Here is a 24,488-nt window from a genome sequence, read left to right as displayed (position 1 = left end):
CTAACAACTGCCAAGCGGTGAGCCACCATGAGGGAGGCCCACCAAGGGCATAGCAGGCGCATATAACTGTGTCCCTGCCGTTCTTGAACCGCACCTACGTCAGCATTTCAATGCTACAGAAAGTACCACCCCTGGGCCTTGGAAAATCGTCGGTGAGCCAAGCAGCTCACCATCCCAGATAAAGTCCCGTACCAGGGCATTTAAGTGTTTAACCATGTGAGTGGCACTCCCACTGGTAAATTCCCCAAAAAGTAAAGGAGTCTTGGGAGCATGACCATTTTAGTGAGCAAGATCCTGGCTATTATAGGCATCTTAAGAGACCACCAAAAGGCGACACAGGTCTTCAGAGAATGGAGAGCAGTCCCCACATTAGCTTCTCGTAGCTCTTCCAGTTAGTGAAAGATCTGGATTCCCAGATAACAAAAAGAGGTAGATGACCACATCAAATCCAAGGGGAAGCACTGGGGCTGCGCCACACTCAGGGAGATGGGGAAGACATGTGTCTTGGTCTTACTGACCCGCAGGCCAAACACCACCGCAAAGCTCCACAGGTGTTCCAGAGTGCGTAGAACACCTTTCGTTCCATCCTCAAGATATAAAATGATATTGTCACCATAGAGGGAGATGATATGTTCACTTCCCTCAACTGCTATGCCAAGGCCCAGGCTTTTCTCATCTAAATAGCTCCACTAGTGGTTCAATGGCCAAGGCAAACAACAGCAGTGATAGCGGGCAGCCCTGCCTCATGGCTCTACAGATTGCATATTGAGGGGAAAGTGGATCTCCTGTTTTGACCCACCACGTAGGGGCCATCGGAGCGAGCCTTACGTAATATAATGTCTCTGTCCGTGTAATGTAGCAGTCAAGCCACCGCCAGTCCATGGTGCTTTCGCTCCAGTGCGAAAAAGGGTGTGAGTAATCCAGCAGCCTCCTACATTCTTAACCAGGTCTCCAGGTAACTCACCATATCTCCCTTTTTCGATTCTCTCTGGAAGCCCCACCACTCTGATATTGTTTCATCTATTTTAGCCTTCGGCATCTTCTGCTCTCCATTCAAGGAACAGTACTCTATCTCTCAGTTCAGACACTTGGCTAGCAAATGTGGTGTGTTCGGGTCTGAGTTCAATAATGGAGGTTTCTACCTCTTTGACTCGGTCTGCCAGCTTGTGATGTTCCGCATGAAGTTGGCCCAGACCCACCGTCACTGTGCCTATATCTTCCATGGCCGCTAGAATCCTATCCAGTTGGAGTCATATGGGGTCTCCTGTCTGGGCGCGCCATTGGCCCCTATGTCTTGGGTAGGATCCGCGATGTCAGGCGGGACCCCCAACGATTTAAGTTGTGCCTTCGCTATCAAGGCTACAGTAAGTAGGGCACCACAAACAAGGCAAAGCACCTGGAGTTGCGCTGGCAGCTTCCCGTATAAGGCAGCGGGTGGTCTGTGTTGCAGTGTCTTACAACTGGCTTTTCTGTGTTCCGCACTCTCAACAGTGCCTCAAGTCGAGACTCCCCAAGCCTCACTGCCACAGTCGCAAGGACAAAATCCACCAGGTAGGCACCATCAGCATGCAATGTCTCCCGGGCACTCGAGGTGTATGGGAGGTGTCAGCCGGCTCAGAGCGGGGCTTTGTAACACTGAAGACTGGAGAGAACCACCATCTACATTGGGCTCCATGTGTCTCTACTGCCCTCTCAAGAAGCCTTAATTTCACAAGGGGGTACCAGATGGTGAATCCACCACAGTTATGTGCTCTTTCCCCAAAGTTTCACTGCTAAGTCCAAGTTCTATCGGTAGTGATCACTGCAATGAGCTGCCTTCTCGGTGCCCTAGGCCGCTATCAGGCAGGCGGGCCTCGGCTCCCTCTCCTTTACTCATAAACCAGTGGACTCACCACCACTCCGGGGATCCCTCCAGCGTCGGGTGGCACCCTCAAGGGCCACCAACAACCATTGCATCACCTCCAGCTGCAGAGTCTACACCCGGTGATTCAGGGGGAGAATGGAGTCCTCTGTCTGCCTCAGCCTGGCTCTCCTCAGCGTTCCCAGGAACCCTCTTTAAGTGCCAGTACAGGGCAGTCATCACTCCGCACTGCAAAGGGCAGGTCTTCAGCAAGTACAGCCGTGCAACGGGGATCGGGGCCTGTTCCACAACTGGACTGTCACGTCACAGCCCTCACTATAGTCATCTGCAGAGCATCCCCAGCAGCCACACCAGTGTTGGAGGGGTGTAGGAGGCAGCACCCTGGTTCCTTCCAGCGAGTCCTCGGCTCGCCCCTCAGGGCTTCTGCTCCCCAGAACTCCACTGCGGCCTCTGGCACCCTCCCCAGGGTGGGCTGGCTATGGAGACAGTCAGAGCACAGCGGCCTCACCGAGGTGCAGTCCTCTCGACGCTGGGTCTCTCCTGTCGTCGCCTCTCACAGTGACCCTGTTTGCCCTCACGGGCTCTGCAACCACCCGGGGGCAGCAATTAGTGAGGGATCGGAGGTCCGCCCCGCGACACAGTCCCCAGGGCCAACCCCTTTCCGGGCAGTGTTCTTTCGTAGTAGGTAGCACTTCCAGCCGCTCGCCGTCCGAACCAGTGCAAGCCCGACAACAGCGCAGCCAAGTATCACGCATCAGGCATTAGACTAACGCATTTCAGTGTGGTGGTCCGCATCACCGCACTGAAATGCATTGTCACGCATTTATAGCGCCTCCTCAGCAAATGCCGAAACGCTGCTGATTGACACCACATCACACTCTTAGATGACAGCACGTGTACTGGTTGCATCTAGCAAGCTAAGCTTGTGAGTTGGCTTAGCTCACTTTGGGCTCGGCTGGCTACAGTGTTTCACCCAACACCCATCACGAGAGTCAGTTAATGTGATCAATTGCCCAATCACAACAGCCGACAGTGTGCCACAAACGGGCGGGTGTGGTACATTTAAGTGTGGCAGTCTGAGCCAGCTTGAGGTAGTGCAGCCGGGAGCCTGCCTCTGCAGCTTGCACCCCATTGTGCCGTGTGGCTGTGCCGGGCCCATCTGCATATTGATACAGAGACAGTCTGAACCATGGTTCGCCTGCCACTGACCCTACACAGTGGGGTCACTTCACCTAGCAGATCTCCCTTTTTCTGACACAAACAGATGACACCTCTCGGAGGTCCAGCATATCTGCCATTCCAAAGGAGGCGGAAGAACCTTGTGTCTGCATGCACCGGGATATTCTTCTCCCGCCACAGAGGGCTAATGTGAATATTACTCAGCTGGTAGCTTTCATTGAGGTAGGGACTCGAATATGTATCAAACAGTGCTGCTAAGCACTATCTGAAGGTAAAAGTGCTGGAGCCAGGTGCCTCTGCAGCGTGGATGATCTTTACTGCAGTCCAGTGCACTAGTAAATGCAGCCTTACAAGTCGTAATCCATCCTCTCCTCTTGGACCGCTTAGCAAGTACCCTTCGCGACTGGGTCTATCCTTCATGTTCTTTGACCACCATCAATCCTTGCTCACTGACAACACAGCCCTGCCAAGTACCAACGTGGTTGGTGGTTGTGGAGGAGAGCTGGGGGCATCGCACCCACAAGAAGTGGACCCCTGCGCCAGCAATGTACTGCCACCAGCCATGAGTGAAACTGTAACATGCGTAGACGGGGGCAGTGACATCACCAATGCGTTGTTAGGATAAGTGTCACTGCCTCATCAAATTTAATTTACTTTTACAAGAGTGCCTCATCCTTCAGGTGCTGTGCACAACCCTTCCTTTTAATTTCACTTTGGTCACTAACTTCGCTCACTTGTGCCAGCTGTTTAGTAAATGTTGTGACGAAGACAGTGGAGGCCACTCTTCACTCTTTAGCAAGAAACTGGGGCAAAACTCTACTGACGCATCAATATAATCTGGTATCATTTTTGTATTTATTTCACATGTATGTGTTTCATTGTTAAACATTTGTCTTGCTTGTGTGCTCTTCTACAAGACGGATAAACAAACACCAGATATTATCCATCGCACAAGTCCAAGAAGAATGACCTACCGGTGCAAACTACATTTCTGCACTGGTCAGTTTGTGCAAATGTTGCACATGTATTTGATAAGCAGGGAAAAGATTGCACAAGTGCCATCTATCTGCAATCGACAATGGTGATGCAAAACTATACTAGTGTAGTGTGTGTGTAATCCTGCAGAAACCTCTAATAGTGTCTACGTCTCATCGCTCTACATGGAGGCGACCACCACTGTCCTTGCACAAACTCACTATCCTCCTGTACCAGGAAGGAGGTGTACAGGTGAGCCCTGCATACTCCTGGATTTGCTCTGAAACGGCAATGCAGTCTGGATGCTACCAGGTTTGCCAGACATAATTTTTCCTTTAATAGCCTTTTTTTTGTAATGGGTGTGGTAAAGTAATTCATCTTCTTCTTAATACTTTTACAGGAGCACGTTTGTCCAGTTGGGCAGGTCTTCAGGGTTTGATTTTTATGCTTGCATGAAAGTGTTACTCATAGTCGTTGAAATGTCACTCATAATTACACTGAAAATATCAACATGTCAGACATAGCAATCTGAAAACTTGACAACTATGCGACAAACCTCGGCAATTGCCGGCTCCATGTGGCCCCGCAGGAGGTCACCAAGGGACGGGCAGTACGGGCCCAGCCTGTTCAGAGGTAGATGGCTCTGGGTCACAGGTGAAATGGTGGGCTTCGCACGGAGCTAGATTAAAATGCATCTGATGTGGTGGCCATCTTGGCCACCCCCCTACTCCTTGTGCACATCTAATGGGTATTTTACCAGGACACTTTATGAAATGTCCTTGATTCCAGGATTGACCCACAAATAAAATTAGCCTTTTCACGAAGGCAGACAGCTAGCTCACTTTGAGAATATACCACTCTCTGAATCCCCATTGTTTTTGTCTCTTGGGAGCTCTATAAACGTAGAGACATGGAACATACACCTGTTAGTTATAGTTGAGAAAACATTACAGGTCAGGTGTGAAGCACAAAGCAGATTTCAGCATCCGTGTGGAGCAGAGAAAAGATGTGCGATTTCTCAGGATTGAAGATTCTTGGTTTGTGACGAAGTACAGTCTCCTTGATAAAAATCCCACTGACTTCCCAATGACGTTGAGACTGCGAGTGTTTTTTGGAGGGAGGGGATTTTTATTGAGGTTTCAAACATACACAGGCACTTCATTTTCAGGCTCATGGCGAAGCCAAAATCCCGACCCCTATAGTACATTAAACCAGCAGAGACACTGTATAGCAGCCAGTACACCCACCCTCCTCTTTCGCCCACATCTGGCTTGGTAAATATTAGACAGCTTGCCTGGCATCTTGTAGGTCCTATATAAATAGTGAAATTCTATCTGTTTAAATCTGTCATTAGGGGAACCCTGTCTGGCCTGTTCATTGGCTCTCTTCCACTCTGGTACAATCTGCACCTTACTGTTCTCTAGCTCGGTCAGTTGAACCCCCCTTATCCACCACCAAAGCTGCATACATTTGTGTTATCAAGTGTCTGCCCGCCTCCAACTGCTTCACAATTACATGCTCTTAGAGTTTATCTGTGACGAATGTGCCACATTAGCCAGTCTGGCGTAGTGTTGAACTGCCCAGGACCCAACTCAAACTGCTTTTGTGTCTGCGTGAAAGAAAGAAATCTTTTATTTGAGAACAGTTTACTGGCTTGCTCACAGCCACCCTCTCTCCATCTCTTATAGACTATATATGCACACAGAGCAGAGAATGGTGTCAGGGACGAGAGGGGTATCCTTCGCAAAGGGGGCCCTGAAAGTAGTTTGCAAACTACCCTGGGCCACAACCTTGTAATTAAACGAATGAGGTAGGAAAATTTTTCAGGACATCCTTCCCCATCTTGTGCAGTACTGGGCCTTCTCCCAGTTGAGATTATTATCAAATCTATTCACTGCATGTTGGAGCACTGCAAGTGTTTTCTAAAACTCAAAATGAGAGTGAAGCATCAATACCACTGGTTTGCAAGACTCATCCTTTGCAAGTTTAAAGAAATCCTAAGCTAAAGAGACTGAGAACCTGCGATTCACTTAAATAGTATATTCTAACAAGCATTTGCAATGCAATAGGTCTCGCATTAATTAAGTTTGAGCTATTGGCATTGCTAAATATTGCAATACCAATTGCAACAAAAGTCTATAAATTGTAGGCCAAAAAAATGTGTATTTATTTTTTTAGCAATGGTGGCATGCTGCGCTTTAGATGAATATGTTTAGTAAAGTGCGCTATACTGTGATTGCTACAATAGTTAATTGTGGATGTGTTAACAATTGATGTGTGCACTGATGGCTGGTGGTGTGTGTGCCTGTAGAAATTGTGCACTGATGGCTAGTGGTGTGTGTGCCTGTTGGAAGTGTGCACTGCTGGCTGGTGGTGTGTGTGTCTGGTGAAAGCGTGCACTGACGGCTGGTGGTGTGTGTGCCTGGTGAAAGCGTGCACTGACGGCTGGTGGTGTGTGCCTGGTGAAAGCGTGCACTGATGTTTGGTGGTGTGTATGTGCCTGGTGAAAGCGTGCACTGACGGCTGGTGGTGTGTGCCTGGTGAAAGCGTGCACTGATGTCTGGTGGTGTGTATGTGCCTGGTGGAAGCGTGCACTGACGGCTGGTGGTGTTTGTGCCCAGTGAAAGCGTGCACTGACGGCTGGTGGTGTCTGTGCCTGGTGAAAGTGTGTGCTGACGGTGTGGTTGAGTGTGTGGTTGTGTGTGTGTGTGTGGTTGTGGTTGTGTGTGTGGTTGTATGTGTGGTTGTGTGTGGTTGTGTGTGTGGTTGTTGTTGTGTGTTTGTGGTTTTGTGTGTGTGTGGTTGTGTGTGTGTGTGGTTGAGTGTGTGGTGTGTGTGTGTGGTTGTGTGTGGTTGTGTGTGTGGTTGTTGTGTGTTTGTGGTTTTGTGTGTGTGTGTGGTTGTGTGTGTGTGGGTGTGTGTGTGTGTGTGTTTGTGTGTGTGGGGAGTGAGACAGAAAGAACTAGCGGTTGGCAGTCTGGAGAGAGTTGCACAGATAGAGACCAATAAATGTAGATATTCAAAGAAAAAAAAATGTTAAAGGCGGACAGTGAAGCAAAGGCATGGTTGAAAAAGGGAGAAAGGCAGGTGAAAAGGTTATGAGCGATTAAATAAAAGAGGAGATTAGAGAAAGAAAATAAAGTGAGCACATTTTGGAGGTAGCGAAGCAGAGGTGTCGGAAAGAGCGTGAGAGAGAAAAGAAAATAGCAGAAAGATGAAGCAGGCGACTGGTCTATACATAGATGGACGATGGAAGACAGGAGAGAATAAAGTGAAAGGAAGAAACGAGAGTTGAGAGCAAAAAAAGACAGAAGTGAAGATAGTGGAGGAGAAAAGGAGGTAATGAGAGAGATGAGAAATGCAGAATGGACAGTAAAAAAGGTCGAATAGGGAGAGAGGAGCGAAATATTAGAAGAGGGAGCACGTCTACAGTTAGTTTCAAATAGTACAGCTGTGAACTGTGACTGCTCAGCTGCCCACATTTTGCTTGAAAGTACATCGGAATAGACAAATGTTCTAGTGGTTCAAGATATAAAACACAAAAAAATATGTTTTTATAAGAACCAAGTCCACTTTTCCAAGTCAGAGGCATGTCATTTGCGGATTCACCGTGAGTGGTGGGGGGCCTGGACGGATATTTGTTGGAGAGCTGTCCTGCGTTCCCGTGACCTGCCCTAAGCAAGCATATGCGCACACCCGTTCATCAAGAAAGCAAAAGAAATATGCAATGAAGTGGAAAACGAACCTGAAATATAGGACCAAACACCAGATGTGTAACAAGATTTGTCACAGAGTGCAGGTTACATGCACAGTCCTCTCAGTGTGTTCATTGTCACCTTTATAAGGGATTGTGAGGTAGGTTCAGCGAGGCAGCAACACAGATCCGATTGCCCGAGCACGTGTTTTGTACTGTGCTTGAATTCATATAGCGCTTGGTTGCTTACCAAACTCATTGTGAGACGTAAAGCGCTCAGCCGACGACAACCCCGCTTGTCAGTGCAGAGCTCGTACCAGAGAAGCGCAAGAGCGCCATCACTCGTCGCAAGTCTGGCAGGCTGCCTCTGAAACTTGGGAGGGTGGAAGTGAGGAAGTGGAGGCAGGGGTGTGTAGCCACCCCATGGGGTAAAGTGGTTGCGCCCAGTTTGTACTGGAAAAAGATGCGGCTTCTGTAGTTTGCTTCTTTTACGTGATAAATAACAGGGGGAGGGGCACTGGCGGGTCACAAATGCGCCACGATGATAGTGCGTTAAAATAAGTAGGGAGATAACATTCTGAAATGTAAATTCTGTTTATTCATCGGAAAAGTTGAGCATTGTCACCCCCGTGTGGTGTCAGGTTGATTTCTGCCGAATCCTGCAGGAGTGAGACGAAAGAGGCCTGCGGCAGTATTTTTATTCTGGAGAGGAGGAAGGCAACGTGGACCGTCTCGTTAAATGAATCCAAAAAAACCCCAAGCTCTCAGCATTCCTGTGGCGGGGGCGGGAGAGCACATTCCTTTGAAGTCTGATGCCGAGGCTTAGACAAATGGTGTGGGATGTGGCTGGCAATGGTGTGGGTGTGAATGTGCACGCGCCTGGCTCACATGAACCGTACCCGATCTGCAGCAGTTTGGGTAGACTTTTGAAAGCCCTACTATAATCTCAAACAAACAAGCATTGCTAGAGCAATGCTGTAGGTCGAGACCTAAAAATCAGCAGTGTGTGGAGTTGTCCATCTACCTCTCCAGATGCTTTGTACTCTTTGTGCAACAGTATTTGTTTTTCCCTCTCCTTTCTTTTTGCAAATTTAGGTTTTTGAAAACCACTCATCCAAACCTGTCAATCTCGGTTTCAGCCCTAAAAGCTTCTTATTTCTTCATAATCTGCTGTCCATTTTTGTTCCAAAACATGTTACTCCCTTTTGTCATTCCAGCTAAGAGGGTAGATTCATCTATGCTCTTCATTTGTATAAGATATGTCTCTTCTCGTTGTACTTCCTTGTGTTGCTTGCTTAGTTTCTATATTACAGATGCTAGAGTTTGTTTTGACTGGTAGACTGTTTATGAGTGTTAGACCCTATACAAAATACAGATCAGCAAATATCAGAGAGCTCGTTGCACAAAATGTTATTACTGAAGAAGAAATGATGAGCATCTATCTTGATTCGATTTTTCTCTGAACGCTGAATTCATTTTATATATTGCCAAGACGCTAATCTTATCAGTCTCTAAAAATACTTGTTGATGTCCTTCATTCCGTACAGCTATGAACTATTTAAACCACAGATCACTCCAAGAATGAGCCCATGTCAACACTCAGATAATTTCTTCTCTTATGAAGTAGAACACTTCATACCTGCACTTCTCCAAGGAATTCTGTAGTGAGCTTCTGAATCTCAAAGTGGTATGGCACCTGGAAATTATTTTGATGTTTAAACCCCAAAGTAGACAATGATGCACTGTCCAAAGAGAAGTCAAGGGTGCGTTATTGACACCAACATTCATAAATTAGGAATTTGGGAGTCTCCTTTGTCTAAGGCATTGTAACTGTCCGTAAGAGGCAGATTAACACAAACAGTAGAATTCAGGGACTGTCCTAGAGGTAAAACTGGTATTTGTTATTCGGCTGTGCCATCAGTATTTTGCTGAGTTTTGTAATATTGACTGGTCTTTAGAATCCAAACCTGTGGCAATACTTACTGGGCAGACTCACTTAAATAACCTTTTATATTTAGTATTTCTCTCCTACTTTAGCCAACTGCGTACGTTTTTCACACTGTTTTAAGGAGTAACTCTTTTTTTTTTATAAGTGTTTTTTTTTAAACACCTGACCTACATGATCAAAAACCTAGATTGGGGGAGAAGAAATGCTTGCTAATATAGTTTACTCCATCATGATGCAGGAACCCACTTAGGTCAATCGTTAAAAAAATAAACACACCAAAAGTGCAAAGTGCGAAGAAAAAACCTTGTAAAACAAATCGAAAACAGTTTAGTTAGAAAATATATTTTTTGCAAAATTTAAGAAAAAGGTGTATAAACAGATTTATTTTAGCGTTACAGATGCATTTAGGTTATTCAACAAGTTAGGGATGTGATTGCGTAAGGAAATTGCCTTGGGCTATGTTAACAGTTCAGGATAGTCCTAAAACGAGGGTTAGATGTAGGATACTTGCTAGGAATCTATCAGGACAAATGGTGAGGGTGGAGGTAAGGGTTAGTGTACATGAAAAGGACTTTAATATACAATCAATTAAGATGCTCCTATGCAGGGAAACACCCTCCTGTGAAGCACATCCTTCCTCAGCCCTACTCTGTTCATCACTTGCATGAGGACCCTAGCCAACATCGTCAGAACCCAGGGCCTCAACATCATATTCTATGCAGACAACACCCAGCTCATCCTCTTGGTTTCAGGAGACCTCTGCACCACTTTGACCAACTTCCACAACTGCATGACTGCTGACTGGAAGAAGACCAAGTGCCTAAAGCTCAGTCTGGACAAGACGGAAGGGCTTACCTTTGGGAATAACATCTCCCTGTGGAACGACAGCTGGTGGCCCTCCGAACGCAGACCCACACCCAGCCCCTACAAACCATGCCCGCAATCTCTGCATCATCCTGGATAGCAAATCACCATGAATTACTCAAGCACTAGTCACCCGCTGGCTGGATTACGGCAATGCGATTTACGCAGAAACCACTACCACCCAACTCCTGAAGAGACTCCAGATGATACAAAACTCAGCTGCCAGACTCATCCTGGACCTCACCAAATGGACCCACATCACCTTTCATCTCAGGAACTTCCTCTGGCTCCCCATCCAGAAAAGACGCCAATTCAAGATGATGAAACACGCATACAAGGCCCCCCCCCACTACCAAGGACCAGTATACATCAGCTATGGCCTGAACTTTCACCTACCCACCAAACACATGCAATCTGCCGCCCTGATTGATTGATTTATTGATTGATTGACTGATTGCCAAGTGCCATCATGCATCATCAGTGACTAAAGCCACCCAATATCAGAGTTAATCCATTTAAGAGTATTGGAGAAAATAAAATAAAAAACTCACAATAATAATTTATTCAGTAAGAATGCTCCACTGCTTCCAATTCATCAGAAATATGTGTGCCCTACTTTAGGCGAATGCCTGAGGATCTGGATTTGCCATCTATTAGGAGCATTTAGGTGTGTCCCAGCAATGCTCAGAGAAGGCCACAGTTCCTGGGAGCTTTGTTCAGCCCTGACTCCCATCCTTACAGTGCTCAAGCTTGTTTACCTCAACCCAGAAGAATAAATGTTATAATCCGATTCACCAGCGGCAACTGCTGTTGCTAGAATTGAGATCTGTCAATGTAATGTAATACTGTGGGGTAAATTTACCCAAAACCTTCCCTCTGTAGGTAAATTTACCCAAAACTTGCCCTATCCCTTCCTGGGTTGATAAAGTTATGCCATGTGGTACATTAAAATGTCAAACGTGACCTTAGCGAAGCTAAATGCAGTCCTAATATCTGGTTGGATCTGAGCACTGAAGCGTGGTATTTGGATAAAGGACACAACTGGAAATTGGCGTTGCAAGTTGTGAGGGAAGATCAGTGACGTTAGTTGGTGGATTAGGTGTCTAATGGGTTTGGCAGTGTTAGCGAATTGGAATGGGTCCTGTGTGCGGATGGAGGTGATCTTACACCTCATGCATTATCATCAGTCACTGCTTGGGATATCTTCTATTCTGGTTGATGTCATTTACTTGCAAATTGTTATAATATATTGCAGCTTATAGCTCTTCCGTGTTGTACAATGAAAAATAGAGCTGTTTGGTCTAGGAGTGAAGATATGCTTTGTTCCTATACTGCAGTGAGTATCACTAGGACAAGTGTGCCTTTGAAAGGTTTGAGTGGCTGGGGTAGAGGTAGGAAGAGTATGGCGATAAGAAACTTGGGACTAGTGTTAGCTAATAAAGACTCAAATATTCCTTATCTGTAACTGAATCGAAGCCTGTGGTGAAGAACCTTGTTCAAGTAACCCATTTTCTAGAGAGAAAAAAGAGCCAAATAACATCAGGCATGGGCTCAAACAGTGGCAGCCAGCTATAGTACTGACAATCCCCACAAAAGATGTAGTGGTAGAAACTATTCTTCCTGGCACTCTTAAGAAGAAAGAGGGAGGCATGACAAAAAAAAATCAAAGGACACTTTTTAATTATTAGTGTGTTTTCTGATACTTTTGCAGATGAAGTTCATGCATTGGAAGCATTTGTTAAGTAAAGTGAGAGAGAATCTGGCTGAGCCCATCGAGGAAGAACAACTCATAATGGCAGTGGAATATCTGCACAATATTTCTGAGGTAGGTATCGGTGAGAAACTGGCGGTGTTGAATGCATGTCATTTGTGAACTAGGGCGTAGCGACATGAGGTGCTTGGTGAATTTGTTCTCAGGTTGGGCCAAAAGGCTGCAGTATTGTTACTAATGAAACAATACACTGGAGCACTCCGACAATGTATTTAAAAACACTGAGAGCTATACCACTTTACTTTGGACTTATATGTAAGTGAACTATGCTAATTGCCAATTAGGTGTAAGCTAATATTTTACCTTCTTTTAAGGAGGAAAAGCACTTTAGCACTGGTTAGCAGTGGTAAAGTGTGCAGAGTCCCAAGGCAACAAAAACAAATTCCACAGAATAGAAGGGTGAAGGCAAAAAGTTTGGGAAATGACTGCTCTAAGGCTACCAGGCCTAACAGCTACGAAATATCAATGTTGCCTATCAAGTTTTAGTTTGATATACACTGGGACTGATTTTACTGTTCGGTGCCTTATGATTGTTTAGTAAAATACATTTTTGTATCTTAAAAATGGATGCACTGATTAAGGAGGACTCATTAAATTCAACAAATAAATAAACCCACAGCATTAACTCAGCTGAAAAGTCATAGAATGGCAGCTAGCATCATGAGTTCCATACAAAATTTGAATCGCAGAGAAAAGTGCGGAGATAAGGTGGAGTTTGCTTGGAGAGGGCCTTACTAGTTAGTGCTTTTCATCTGCTTTAAATCATCTCAATTTCTCTTTATGTATAGTATTAGGCCCCGTTTAGAAAGTTTAAAATTTGAGCAGCCACAGTATGCATTTTATTCTCTGAAGAATTCCTTGATTGTCAGCTGAAGTTACTGTGAACTAGATCAAAGTGTTTGTTTTTAATACATCTTATCACAGTAGTATGAACTTTCCTAAATAATGTGTTTGCTCTTTTGTTTTTACAGTTACTCTACTTTCCTACTGTTGACAACAGTCAAGGCTCAACCGATGGCCTGGTCATTCTGAACTTGAAGTGGTTGTGTCATGATATATTTGGCACGTTTGGAAACTTCACCTTGAATTCTGTGGTGCAAGCAGATCGTGAGAGATGGAGGCGCAGTGACCTAGAGTCCTGCCTGAAGCTGGATGGCAGTGGGGAGATTGGATGTGTCTTTGAGATTCTGGAGCAGCTGGAGCTGCTCTTTGCTCCACCTGGGACAGATGAGTACATTGTTCCAGCATGGCTGGCTAGCGGAAGGGCTACCTCCGTTTGGCAAGACAACAATCAGTTTAATGTATACCATGGCATTGCTTACAGCTGGAAGTCAAAAACTGGCTTCTTCAGCCAAGCATTCTTTGCTCGCTTGCAGATCCGTCTGTTGAAGCGCTTCACCAGGTCTGGAGATGAACGATTCCTCATTTGGAAAGATGGGATCAAGTGTATGGAAGAGGCAGAGGTGCTGGTACAGGTGACAGAGTCACGACTATCTGTGAACGTGATAGTGCGTGGATTCTGGGAGAGTAGCTTGTGTAGGAGGTCAAAATTGGATACAAGATCCAAATGCTGGGGGCTGCTGCAAACAGTAGGGAAGTACATCGAAAAGCTTCTGGCCGAAACAAGTGCTGATGACGACTGGCACAAGCTGTACTTGAGTCCTGTTGTCTTAAATCAGAGAAGAGAATCCTTGACCTGGGAGATCGCAGGTTACACCCTCGACGAAGTCCTGGCAGCTGCAGAGAAACAAGAAACCCTTTGTAGGAAACCAGCTGGTGTAGAGGACCAGCCTTGGAGGGTACTTATGGCTGGCTATGACATCACTGTTTTGACCAGACTGAAGCGCTGTGCAAGTATCCGTTGGCTGCATGCGGACACCCTGCACCAGCTGTGCTGCTTGTTGGATCCTGAGCATCCCACATTTAAAGACTGGAGATCCTTGATGGAGAAGATAGGTGAAGCAACCCACCAGGACATTCAGACCTTGGATGCAAATGCTCAACGGTCCAAGTGCTCCTCTACCGCCCTTGTCTTTGAGAAATATCCAGAAACAAGCATAGATCAACTATATTATGCTCTCCAGGACCTGGAGAGAGAAGACTGCTTGTATGAGTTGGATATCATGCTCAAAGCCTTGGAGGAGTGAATGAGGTGATTTCTAACCCTCATGTGGCAGGCCTAAGTGTCCACAGCGTCCTTACAGCAAGCAGGGATTCCTTCTGTTAGGTCACATTGTTCCCAGTACACCTCATTCTCTTACCTCTACATTGAGATACATTTAAAAGAGAACTAATCATTGAAGCACAAAGTCAATAAAAGACTCCCATTGGACTTTTAGAAGCAAAACAAATAATTACATGGACTTAGGGTAACCCAGACTGATGCATATCAATACGAGATCGCTTTATTTTAGTGGAAAGAGTTGATATACAGATGACAGATTCTCTTGGATTTTAATCTCCCCTGTGCTTTCCATTATCCTGCAGGAGCTTCTTTCTCTCTGCTAGGCCTTGCAACTGGTTTAAAAAGTGCAATATAAATACAAATGCAATTCAGCACAGTATGATATGAAGAAACTGTGTAGCTCACGAGTCCTTTCTGTCTCCGTTACAACGTGCACTAGGTCAAGACCATGTGGACTTTGAGTCTGTTCTGTATTGCACAGTTTTGAGGTGAGAGAATGGAAGAAAAATTCCTTCAGGACCTATCTTCTCTAGTATATTTTCACCCAAAGCAGTAGAGATGTTGTTCATTGACTTTTGGTCCATTGTTTGCCTGTTACTCAACTTGCACTGCTGCTGAAATATCCTAGAAACGGATCACTGTTACACCTTCTAAATCACAACAGAAATTCCTTGTCACTACATGTCTGTGAGCTCCTCTCTTTCCAACTTAATAAAACTCTAGAGATACACAGGGTATGTGTTCTTGTAGGAGCCCACCAGTTAGGCTCCTCCACAATGATATGTGAATTAGTCAAAAGGCTGAATGTTGACATAAAGTTATTATTGGTAATTGCCACATGTATGGTGCAAAAGCTGTTAGAATATTTCGAAATGCTTATATACCACTAGCTCTCAACATTGAATATTCTGTGGTAGGCTGTGGCGCATTATAAATTCCCTCTAATGGCAAAACATACTGATATTCAGTCTTCTGAATTTGGAAACATTATATTCACAAATATCTCTAAATAAGGGCCTCAAAACATACAAAATACCAATGGTAGTGAAGGCAGTGACACAATTAGAAAACACGATGGAGTTGTTTAGGTGATTTGCAAAAACTGTAGAGGCAGAGTTGAACCCTGTAGTTTGGAGAGAATTCCAGTGGTTCATCATTGCCTGGGGGGGCACGCTTAACCAGGGGAAGGAAGGTAACCCTTTGGATAAGCCATTAACCCAGGGGAGCCCTTAACCAGGTGTAAACAAAGGTTCTTCATTCTCCTGGGTTGGGTGAATTCAGGATGTTCCACATGGGAAAGGGAGGCAAAGTGTTTTGACATCCCTAACATCAGAGAAGTAAAGTGTAAAATGCCCCAGGACACACAGCTAGTTTCTTGTCCGGCTACTGTATGTCGCACCCATAAAATGTGGGACACACTCACTGGAACAGACATCCAACGCATGGTACAGAGGTGTGGGGGGCTTAGCAGCTGAGGAAAGGCTAGAGCCCTAGAAATGGTGCATCGGGGTCTGAACAGGAAACCTTGCTGGTGATACGGGTAGGGGACATGCTGGTGGTAAGGGCTCAGCAGGGGGCAGTCGCTAATTGGCAGCAGTCCCCCTGCCCTTTGTGGCACACAGCACAGTTTCCTGCTGCTGCAAATGGCCACCAAAGCTGCCTTTTCATTTTTTAATTCAAAATCTTTGCAAAGCTTACCAGATGTTAATACAGTGCACAGTTCTGATTTTCCTTACTTCACAACTTCTGACACCCCTCCCCATAGCCCCATTTCTGTACCTACGACACACCCATGGCTGTCAGAAAAGCTAATTGCAAAAGACAACTAAAACCTTGTCTTTCCTGTTTGAGACCTATTCCATCACCCCAACACATTGGCGCAGCGCAGCTCCAAAAATTCTTCATAAATCACCACAAATAAACCCACTGACCTCTTACAGCAACGTACAAATTTGGGCCCATCACTCATTCATACACACATTTAATCCGTTCCGAGGATTCAGTATGGGTTCAATAAGGAAGTTGCGTTGCTATAGTGGAATGCCTAAACTATAGTTTACACATTATTTACAACTGCAGTTTAATTTATAAGAACCATGGATTTTATTTCAAATAAGGAAAACAAAATATCATCCCACTATTTAAATTCGGATCTGCTAGTAAAAGTTGACTGTAGGAAGTATCAAACCAGTTTAATTCTTCATTTATTAAATTTTTATTTTTCTCAAAATTTCAAGTTTTCTAGAAAGATCTCTATGTTTTAATATGGCTAAAATAAAAACTCCATTTGCAAATAAAACCCTGAAAGGAAAGATTACATTTTCAATAACATTCATTTATTAATAAATGACAGCGAAAGGAAATAAGCAACGAAAATATTACCTAAATGGAGGGACAAAGACATCAGTACAGAATGCAATAATCCCAAATGGAAACCTCTCTGCCTCTCTCTCCCTCTCTGGATGTCACACCCATTCAAAAGTTAAAGTCAAAAAGAGAAATGTTCTAAGTCTCTGCGCCTCGAAGCAAAAATTGCACAGACCGACAGCATCTCGAGGTGCAAAAAACAGATTGAAAGCGAGCTCTCTTCAATGTCCGAAACTTCCTTTTTTATACCCTTTTTCACTAACTTATCTATCTAAATTCGTAACTCTTAAGTTCTGTAATGTCTGTGATTGGTCAATTTGGAGTCGGATGAGCATAATCTCATCATTCTTTATTCACATTTCCTGCAAGTCATCACCACTTTGCTGTTACTGGGGTTTCTTTGTGTAAAGTATGACTTCCTTTGAAGTGTCCTTTAAATTGTTAGTTGTCTCTTCTTTCCCACGGGTAGGACTTTCGCCTCGCTGTCATCTTTGGCTTAGGCCCCATAAAATGACCACGCTGTCCTTGACCCACACTGTTCAGTCACAGGCAGCTTGCATCTCCGACTCTGGCACATGTGTACTTCTGTCACCATCTCGGATTTTCAGACAGACTCCATTTTCTTTTATTTCATGTACCCATTTAGGCCTCAATTTAGGAACTATCACGAGAACAAACACAAATAGATGTAACATTACGAAATAAAGCCTTTTCTGTTTACCTCCCTACTACTAATGATAACCCAGTTAGTATTTACCTAGCTGTAAGCAACCATTATGCATATTTTGACTTACTAATCTTCATGTTTTATGCCACAAGTAAACAAACGAAAGCACATTCATGCAATTTTCTTTTAGTTTATAACATATGCGTACATTTTATTACACAATACTCAACAAATTAATAGATTATTTGCTTATGCAATGCATGCAAATTAGTATCCCACGTGTATTGGTGTATGCAGTTTACTCTAGGTTGATTAATTTTCAAAACCACACATTTTAGTACTTGTCAGTGTTATGGAGTATTAACTTCACAAGAGGTATACAAAATTTTGTTTTCCACCTTGCTTCATCAACATCCAGTTTTTTTAGCAACCTCAACTGAAAATCTAATATTTACTCAGAGTATCAAAGTTAAATTTTTCTATTCAATCAGCCACTTTGTTTCAAGTGCCGCTTACCTTGTTCTACCATGCCATTTTCCCTGCCCTGCCATGCCACCTCAGAAACAGCATACTGCTCTGGCATCTTGTGCTCCTCCCGTAATCATGTTTTGGTTTGACGTTCCCTCTTAATTTTATTTCTGTGTTCTTTCTTGAAAATAGGAAGTATATTGTTTTGCCTCATTTTGCTGCAGCTTCCTGTTGTCCTTTTGTCAAATAATTAAAAGTGCTATCTCCATTCCTTCCAGCTTTCCTACTAATCAGCTCCAGGGTTTCTTTTCTTGGGATTTTACTGTGGTTGAGATACTTCTTAGAGTGCTCCACTCATCCAAGACACTCAACATTCCCAGATTTTGTAAAACCCTTTTGGATTGAGGGCAGGATTTTTCAGTCTGGCCCTCTCTCTGGAACAATCTTCTCATCAATCTTAAAATGATCTCTAATCTCTTACTGTTCAGGAAAGGTCTCAAACCATAGCTATTCTCTTAAAATCTGGCTTTTCTGAATAAAATTTCTAACCTCCGATTCCTCACCATGTGAATATCCCCAGGAGCCAGCTTGGATTCAACAGATGTTTTCAGCTCCCCCGAATGTAGGTATATGGCGTTGTGCAGCTTTACATTGGCCTTGTTCTGCCCTGAAGATAACAGTCAGAGCGGCATATAAGTTCCACTCCTGCACGATGATGGCAGTTACATTTTTCCTGTGCATTCTTATGAGGATCCAGTGCTAGATCCCAACTTTTTCTTATTGATTGGCAGGTCTTTTCTCACAATTCTGGTTTTCCATTGTGTGAGGGAACATATCTCCTCCTAACACTACAGGATGTAAGCCTTGTAGATACTGTTGCAAACAGATGTCTGTGACAGATCACCATGAAGTGTGTCTCTGGTAATTAGGTTGCGTCCATGACAACCAAGTTGTGCTTAGAGTTTGGCCTTGTGAATCTAAAGGTGATTTGGGAACTCAAAGCCAAGCTGTATGTTGCCAAACACCAAAAAAGAAGTTGCATAAGGACTCTTACGGCTTGAAGTTCAGGGTGCTCGAGAGGGAACCTGTTACCACTCTCTGGCTGTTACTGTGGAAGGTCATTGTCACAGCCCAAGTCTGCAGGTAAGTCGAAGGCACAGCAGGCCAAGCAAAACTTGTACCTGGCGCACACTCCTTTTTCTGAAGTCGTGAGGACATAACAGTGCCTCTCCATCACGCTTCTGGTCGCCTGCCAGGGTGCTGACTCCACAGCTGATCCCGTTGCACCCCAAATTTCCTGGTCTGTCAGCAATGTTGCAATAGGTTGAGGCTTTCAGAGAAACCATGTTGAGAATCTTTAGCACTCTTCCGGTTCCCTCTGGCATGCCTTCGGGCCCCATGGATCCACCCAGGCCTCCAGTCGGGGGACTACCCTTGGGTACACCCTCTGCGTTGTCTGTGCCTCCTAAACCTGTTTTGGATTCAAATTCATCTCAGGAGCGGACTCAAATCCGGCAGCAAGATCCACCCTGGTTCCTGAAGCGGCAAAACAGGCCCAGGTGCCGGAGGAGAACGCCGTTCCTATGTGTGTGTCCTACTCATAACCAAATTTGCTCGGACTGTAACCAAGGTTGCATCCCGGAACAGTTCCAGTGCACCCAGATCCTGTTCATTCTAAATTTAGCAAAACATTGCCTTTACCTTGGACCAACCATAAAGCACTCCAACATCTTTTTGGATCAGAATCTTGCCAACTTTGGTCGACAATGGGGATTAATTACTCCCACGCTGGCATCAACAATCACTCATTTGCAAACTCCAAACCATTCAGAACGCTGCAGCCAGACTCGTCCTCAGCATCCCACGACACAGCCACATCACCCAGCACCTCTGTGACCTCCACTGGCTCCTCATCGAAAAGAGAGTCACCTTCAACCTGCTCACACACGCCTACAAAGCCCTCCAAAACACTGGACCCTAATACTTCAATGAAAGAATCTCCTTCCGTGTCCCCAAGAGAAACCTCCGCTCCACCGACCTAGCAGTTGCCAAGATCCCCCGCATCCACAGAGGCACAACGGGGGGCAGATCTTTCTCCTACATCGCGGCTAAAACCTGGAACAAACTCCCCCTCAGCATCACATGGAGCCCTACACAGCAAGCCTTCAGAAAAGACCTCAAGACCTGGCTCTTCGGATGACCTTGGAGCTGCCCGAACCACCCCTCTCCCCCCCCCAGTACCTTGAGACCCTCACAGGTGAGTAGTCCGCTCTAAAAAATCCCTGAATGATGGATTGACAGTATGATAGTGCAGTTTCTAGTGTCGATGTATAAGGAGCCAATGGATTGGAAACCCCCCTTGATTCTGGGGCAGATTCTCCCCCAGTCCCTCCACTGAAGGGATGGTCTAATTTATTGTGATGTGGTCATCTGACATGCAGTGAAAGTCCTAGATTAACAGTTACCTTCTATTAAACGAGAAGTTATTGTTCTCATGTATATTTTGCAACCTAGGCAGTCTTTGTCCAAGCCCTTGTTGCCATTAAACCAAGCCTGACTGACATTCTAATTGGCTAAGCTTTGCTCTTGCCCACTGGTGAATAAGCAAGCTCACCTCCTGGCCGTGTGCCCCAGTCCCCTGCTGCCTCTTAACTCCAGGAGCCTGGGACTCCTGTCACACAGCTTGCAGTCCCCAAGACTGCCTGTTCGATCCCGCTTCTCCTGGGATTAACTTGGGTTACCACTGTACCTTTATTCATGGACTCACAGTTACAGTGGTTTAATAATACATTTCTACTAGCATTTAAATAGCAATTGGATTTTTTTGTATACATTTCACATAGACTGACTGGGGATATTCAGAGAATATTTTCCCGTCATCTTTGCCACTCCTACTTATTTCGATCCCTGCTCTTCCGCCTCCCCGACAGCCCCTCCCACCTCCCTGGACTACTTATGGAGTCAGCTGTGTGGCTCCATTGAGTTGCCCCCGACCTCCTTAGGATCTGAGGTGCTCACTGGCTGCGTCTTAGCTCCACAAGCCTGGGACTCTGTGTGGTAAAGGAAGAGATGCAGAGTCCACTTGATAAGTTAAAATCCTTTATTGCAGGTTCCTTCCAGGTTAGATAGACAGGTTAAAATTGTAAGGAACACACTCTGCTTGCAATCCCCAAGGCCTCCTGTTCAATCCCTCTGGTCCAGGGACACCGTTGACTGGGGTAATCACTGTACCTTTATTCACAGACTCAGTCACAGTAGTGTAATACTTTTATACTAAAGCAATTGGATTTCATTGTATACATTTCACACTGACTGGATATTCAGAGAGCATTTTCCCGCCCCACCGTTTTTGACTCTCTGCCAATTTTGCTCCCTGCCCTCCCACCTCCTTGACATCCGCTCTAACCTCCCAGGACTACTTAGGGAGGCTGCTGGACCGCATCCAGAACAAGGAACCCTGGTCCTTCCACCCCGTGCCGCTACATTACTGCCGACCTACAAGGCCTAGACACTGTATGCCGTAACAACCACTGCTGCAACTTGTCCCCTCAGATCACCAATGGACCGCTGCCCTGCCGATACTGCTGCCTCACCTTCAGCACCGTAGAAATCAGCCACGCCAGAAGCACCTCCGAGGCAGCCACGTCCTCTGCTTCTACCGAGACCACCACAACACAACTCCAGTGCATCCTACTAAACGTTCGCTCAATCTGCAAACATGCCACGGAGATTTGGGACATTTTCTCTTCCCTCACCCCGGACATCATTTTTCTCGCCATCATCTACAGGGACACCATCCGTGTTGGAAATGCATTCCTGTTGACTCGAGCTGTCACGAGCGTTCAGGCATGTCTGGATGCTCGTGACAAGCTCGTGTTCCTTGCTTCGTGTTATGTTTTGAAACACCTAGAATGTGATGGCTGTAACACATTCTGTTGGTCTGGTATTACTGACTTGATCTTCAAGACGAGAGCATCAAAATAAACTCCGTCTCTAACTACAACGTTATTGCGTCCTTCATTGACTTTCCTACACTGGCGACGAGCGGGAGCTTCATCACCTGCGTTTAAGACCTTGGATTATTTACATTTATTACTATTCCGAATTTTTTTTTTTTGTTCGGAAATTTCCGGCGCTACCAAAACAGCGTTGGATTACTGCTGTTAGGGAAAGTGGAAGGACTACTGGATTGTCGAGTTTCGGACCAAAGCTCTACCAAACAGCGTTGGACTACGGCTGTTAAGGAAAGCGGAAGGACTACTGGTTTGTCGGGTTTCGGAAAGAGGCTGAACGTAATTTCTTACTTGGTTTTCTTCTACCGGCATTATTTGAAATCCTGCTGCAAGAGATCAGCGCGCTCCTTTCCAATTGCGCAATCTCACGTTTACCATCGCGCGACCCCAGGCATCACCGCGCACGACGATCAACGTGACGTGTTGCATCATCGCGCACATCAATTACCACGCAGCGTTGCTAAGCAACTCATTGCCGGTTTTCAAGCAACTCATTGCCGGTTTTCCTTCGCGCAGAACCAGAAATCGGTTGTTCCTTTCTCCTAAAGTACTCTGGAACTATTACTGGAACTCAACTGAGGATAACTATAAACACCAAATAACTATTTTTATTCATTTTTCATTTTTGACTGTATTGCATGATTTTGGTCATTATTCATTCGTATTTTACAATTACTCATGAATTACATTGCATGTGTTTTCTTAAGTAATCATACATAGTTTTACAACAGTTTTAAGAGCATTCATAGTGTATAAATATTTAAGGTAACATGTCTGGTATTGTACCTCCTCCCTCATTTTTGTCAACACCTGGAGAGCCACCCATGGCTTGGGAGATTTGGGAACCTGTCTTTTTGGCTTATGTTGACGTATTAGAAGAAGAGGAGTGTGAACCAGAAAGGAAATTGTCCTTGTTAAAACATTGTTTAGGCGGCATTGCTCTGAAGGAATTTAAAACTTTACCTGTTTTAGTGAACCCTGGAGAAATAGATGTTTATGAGTATGCTTCACAACAGTTGTGTTTGAGATATGGGAAAAAAAAGAACGTGGTCATGGAGAGGTTTATTTTTTATTCTCGGAAACAACGTTCTGATGAACCTGTTGAGGATTTTGTTTCAGCCTTAAGATCATTGGCTGTGACATGTGATTTCGAACATATCTCTTATGAGCAAGTTCTAAGGGACCAGATTTTAATGAGAACTAATAACAAAAAAGTACAAGAGCGTCTTTGGACAACCTCTGATATGTCTCTCAACAATGCCATAGACATTGCTAAATCCATAGAACATTCAGAAAAGTTTGTTAAAGAAATCAGAGGTAATGACAAGAGTGATGTTTTCAGTGTATCTAAAGACAGGGATAAGTATAAGAAGAGTTTTTCTCAGAGAAATGAATTGTCCGCTAGGACAGATAACAAATATAGGAATCAGAAATATGACAAAAGAACCACTAAACTATTGTGTTTTAGGTGTGGAAGTGATGGTCATTTAGCAGATAATAAGAATTGTCCAGCACTAGGTAAAACTTGTTCAAAGTGCTATAAAAAAGGCCATTTTACCAAATATTGCAAATCCACTTCTGGTAAGACGAATTGTGTACATGAATGCTGTGAAGAGTCTCAATCTGATGATGAAGGAACGTTCCAAGTTAACACCGTTATCAATGTTTGTGAGGATGGTGATTGCAAAAAATTCCCATCTTGTTTTATAACCGTTGATAACGTGAGTTTAGAAATTTTTGTAGACTCATGTGCTTGGTACACATTAATTTCCTTACACGTTTTTAAAGATAAATTTCCGAATAAGAACCTATTTGATTCTGATATCTCCCCTGGTGGTTATACGGGGCACAGAATTGATTTAATTGGATATTTCATTGCAGATATACAATTTTCTGGCAACCACATTTCAGGGAAGATCTATGTGTCAAGATCTGGGTTGTCACTTTTGAGCTGGCCACACCAATACCAATTGGGAATGAAAATTGACCCAAGGGCTGATCCTCCCGTGTATATTGCACAACCTGTGAGTGTATCCAGTGTCTCTGCGGACAGTTCCTTACTTGTTGAGGAGTTACGCCAATCCTTTCCCACAGTGTTCAGTGGTACCTTGGGTCGGTACAAGGGCTTTGAACATGTCATCAAATTGAATGAGAATTCTATCCCTGTAAGGCACAGAGTAAGAAATGTTCCATTATCCTATAGAGTCAAACTTAAGGATATGCTAAAAGATTTGTGCGAGAAGAACATTATTGAACCTATCGAGTCGTCACCTTGGGTTTCTCCGATTGTCATTTCAATTAAATCCAATGGTGAACTTAGGCTATGCATTGACCTTCGCAGTGTCAATAATGCCATTTGGGTTGATTCTCACCCTTTACCAAACCTCCATGAGATGGTGTCAACATTGGCTGGTGCACAAGTTTTTTCATGTGTTGACCTAGCCAGTGCTTACCATCAGGTTGTACTTGCTGAAGAGTCCAAAAACATTACTGCCT

The 24,488-nt window shown here is 44.7% G+C and overlaps 1 protein-coding gene across 1 annotated transcript in view; it reads left to right on the top strand.

Moving 5' to 3' along the window:
• LOC147659060 (uncharacterized) overlaps positions 1–15,205 on the top strand; it is a 140,158-nt gene extending 124,953 nt beyond the window's left edge. The window contains exons 10-11 of the mRNA XM_086951999.1: positions 12,233–12,346; positions 13,264–15,205. Of these exons, the coding sequence (XP_086808125.1) occupies positions 12,233–12,346; positions 13,264–14,439 (1,290 nt within the window). The 3' untranslated portion in view covers positions 14,440–15,205. The remainder of the gene's footprint in view (positions 1–12,232; positions 12,347–13,263) is intronic.
• Positions 15,206–24,488: the final 9,283 nt, after the last annotated feature.

Source organism: Lissotriton vulgaris, unplaced genomic scaffold (genome assembly GCF_964263255.1).
Source record: "Lissotriton vulgaris unplaced genomic scaffold, aLisVul1.2 SCAFFOLD_968, whole genome shotgun sequence".
In the NCBI taxonomy this organism is placed as follows: Eukaryota; Metazoa; Chordata; class Amphibia; order Caudata; family Salamandridae; genus Lissotriton; species Lissotriton vulgaris.
This window is presented reverse-complemented; position numbering and strand designations above follow the sequence as displayed.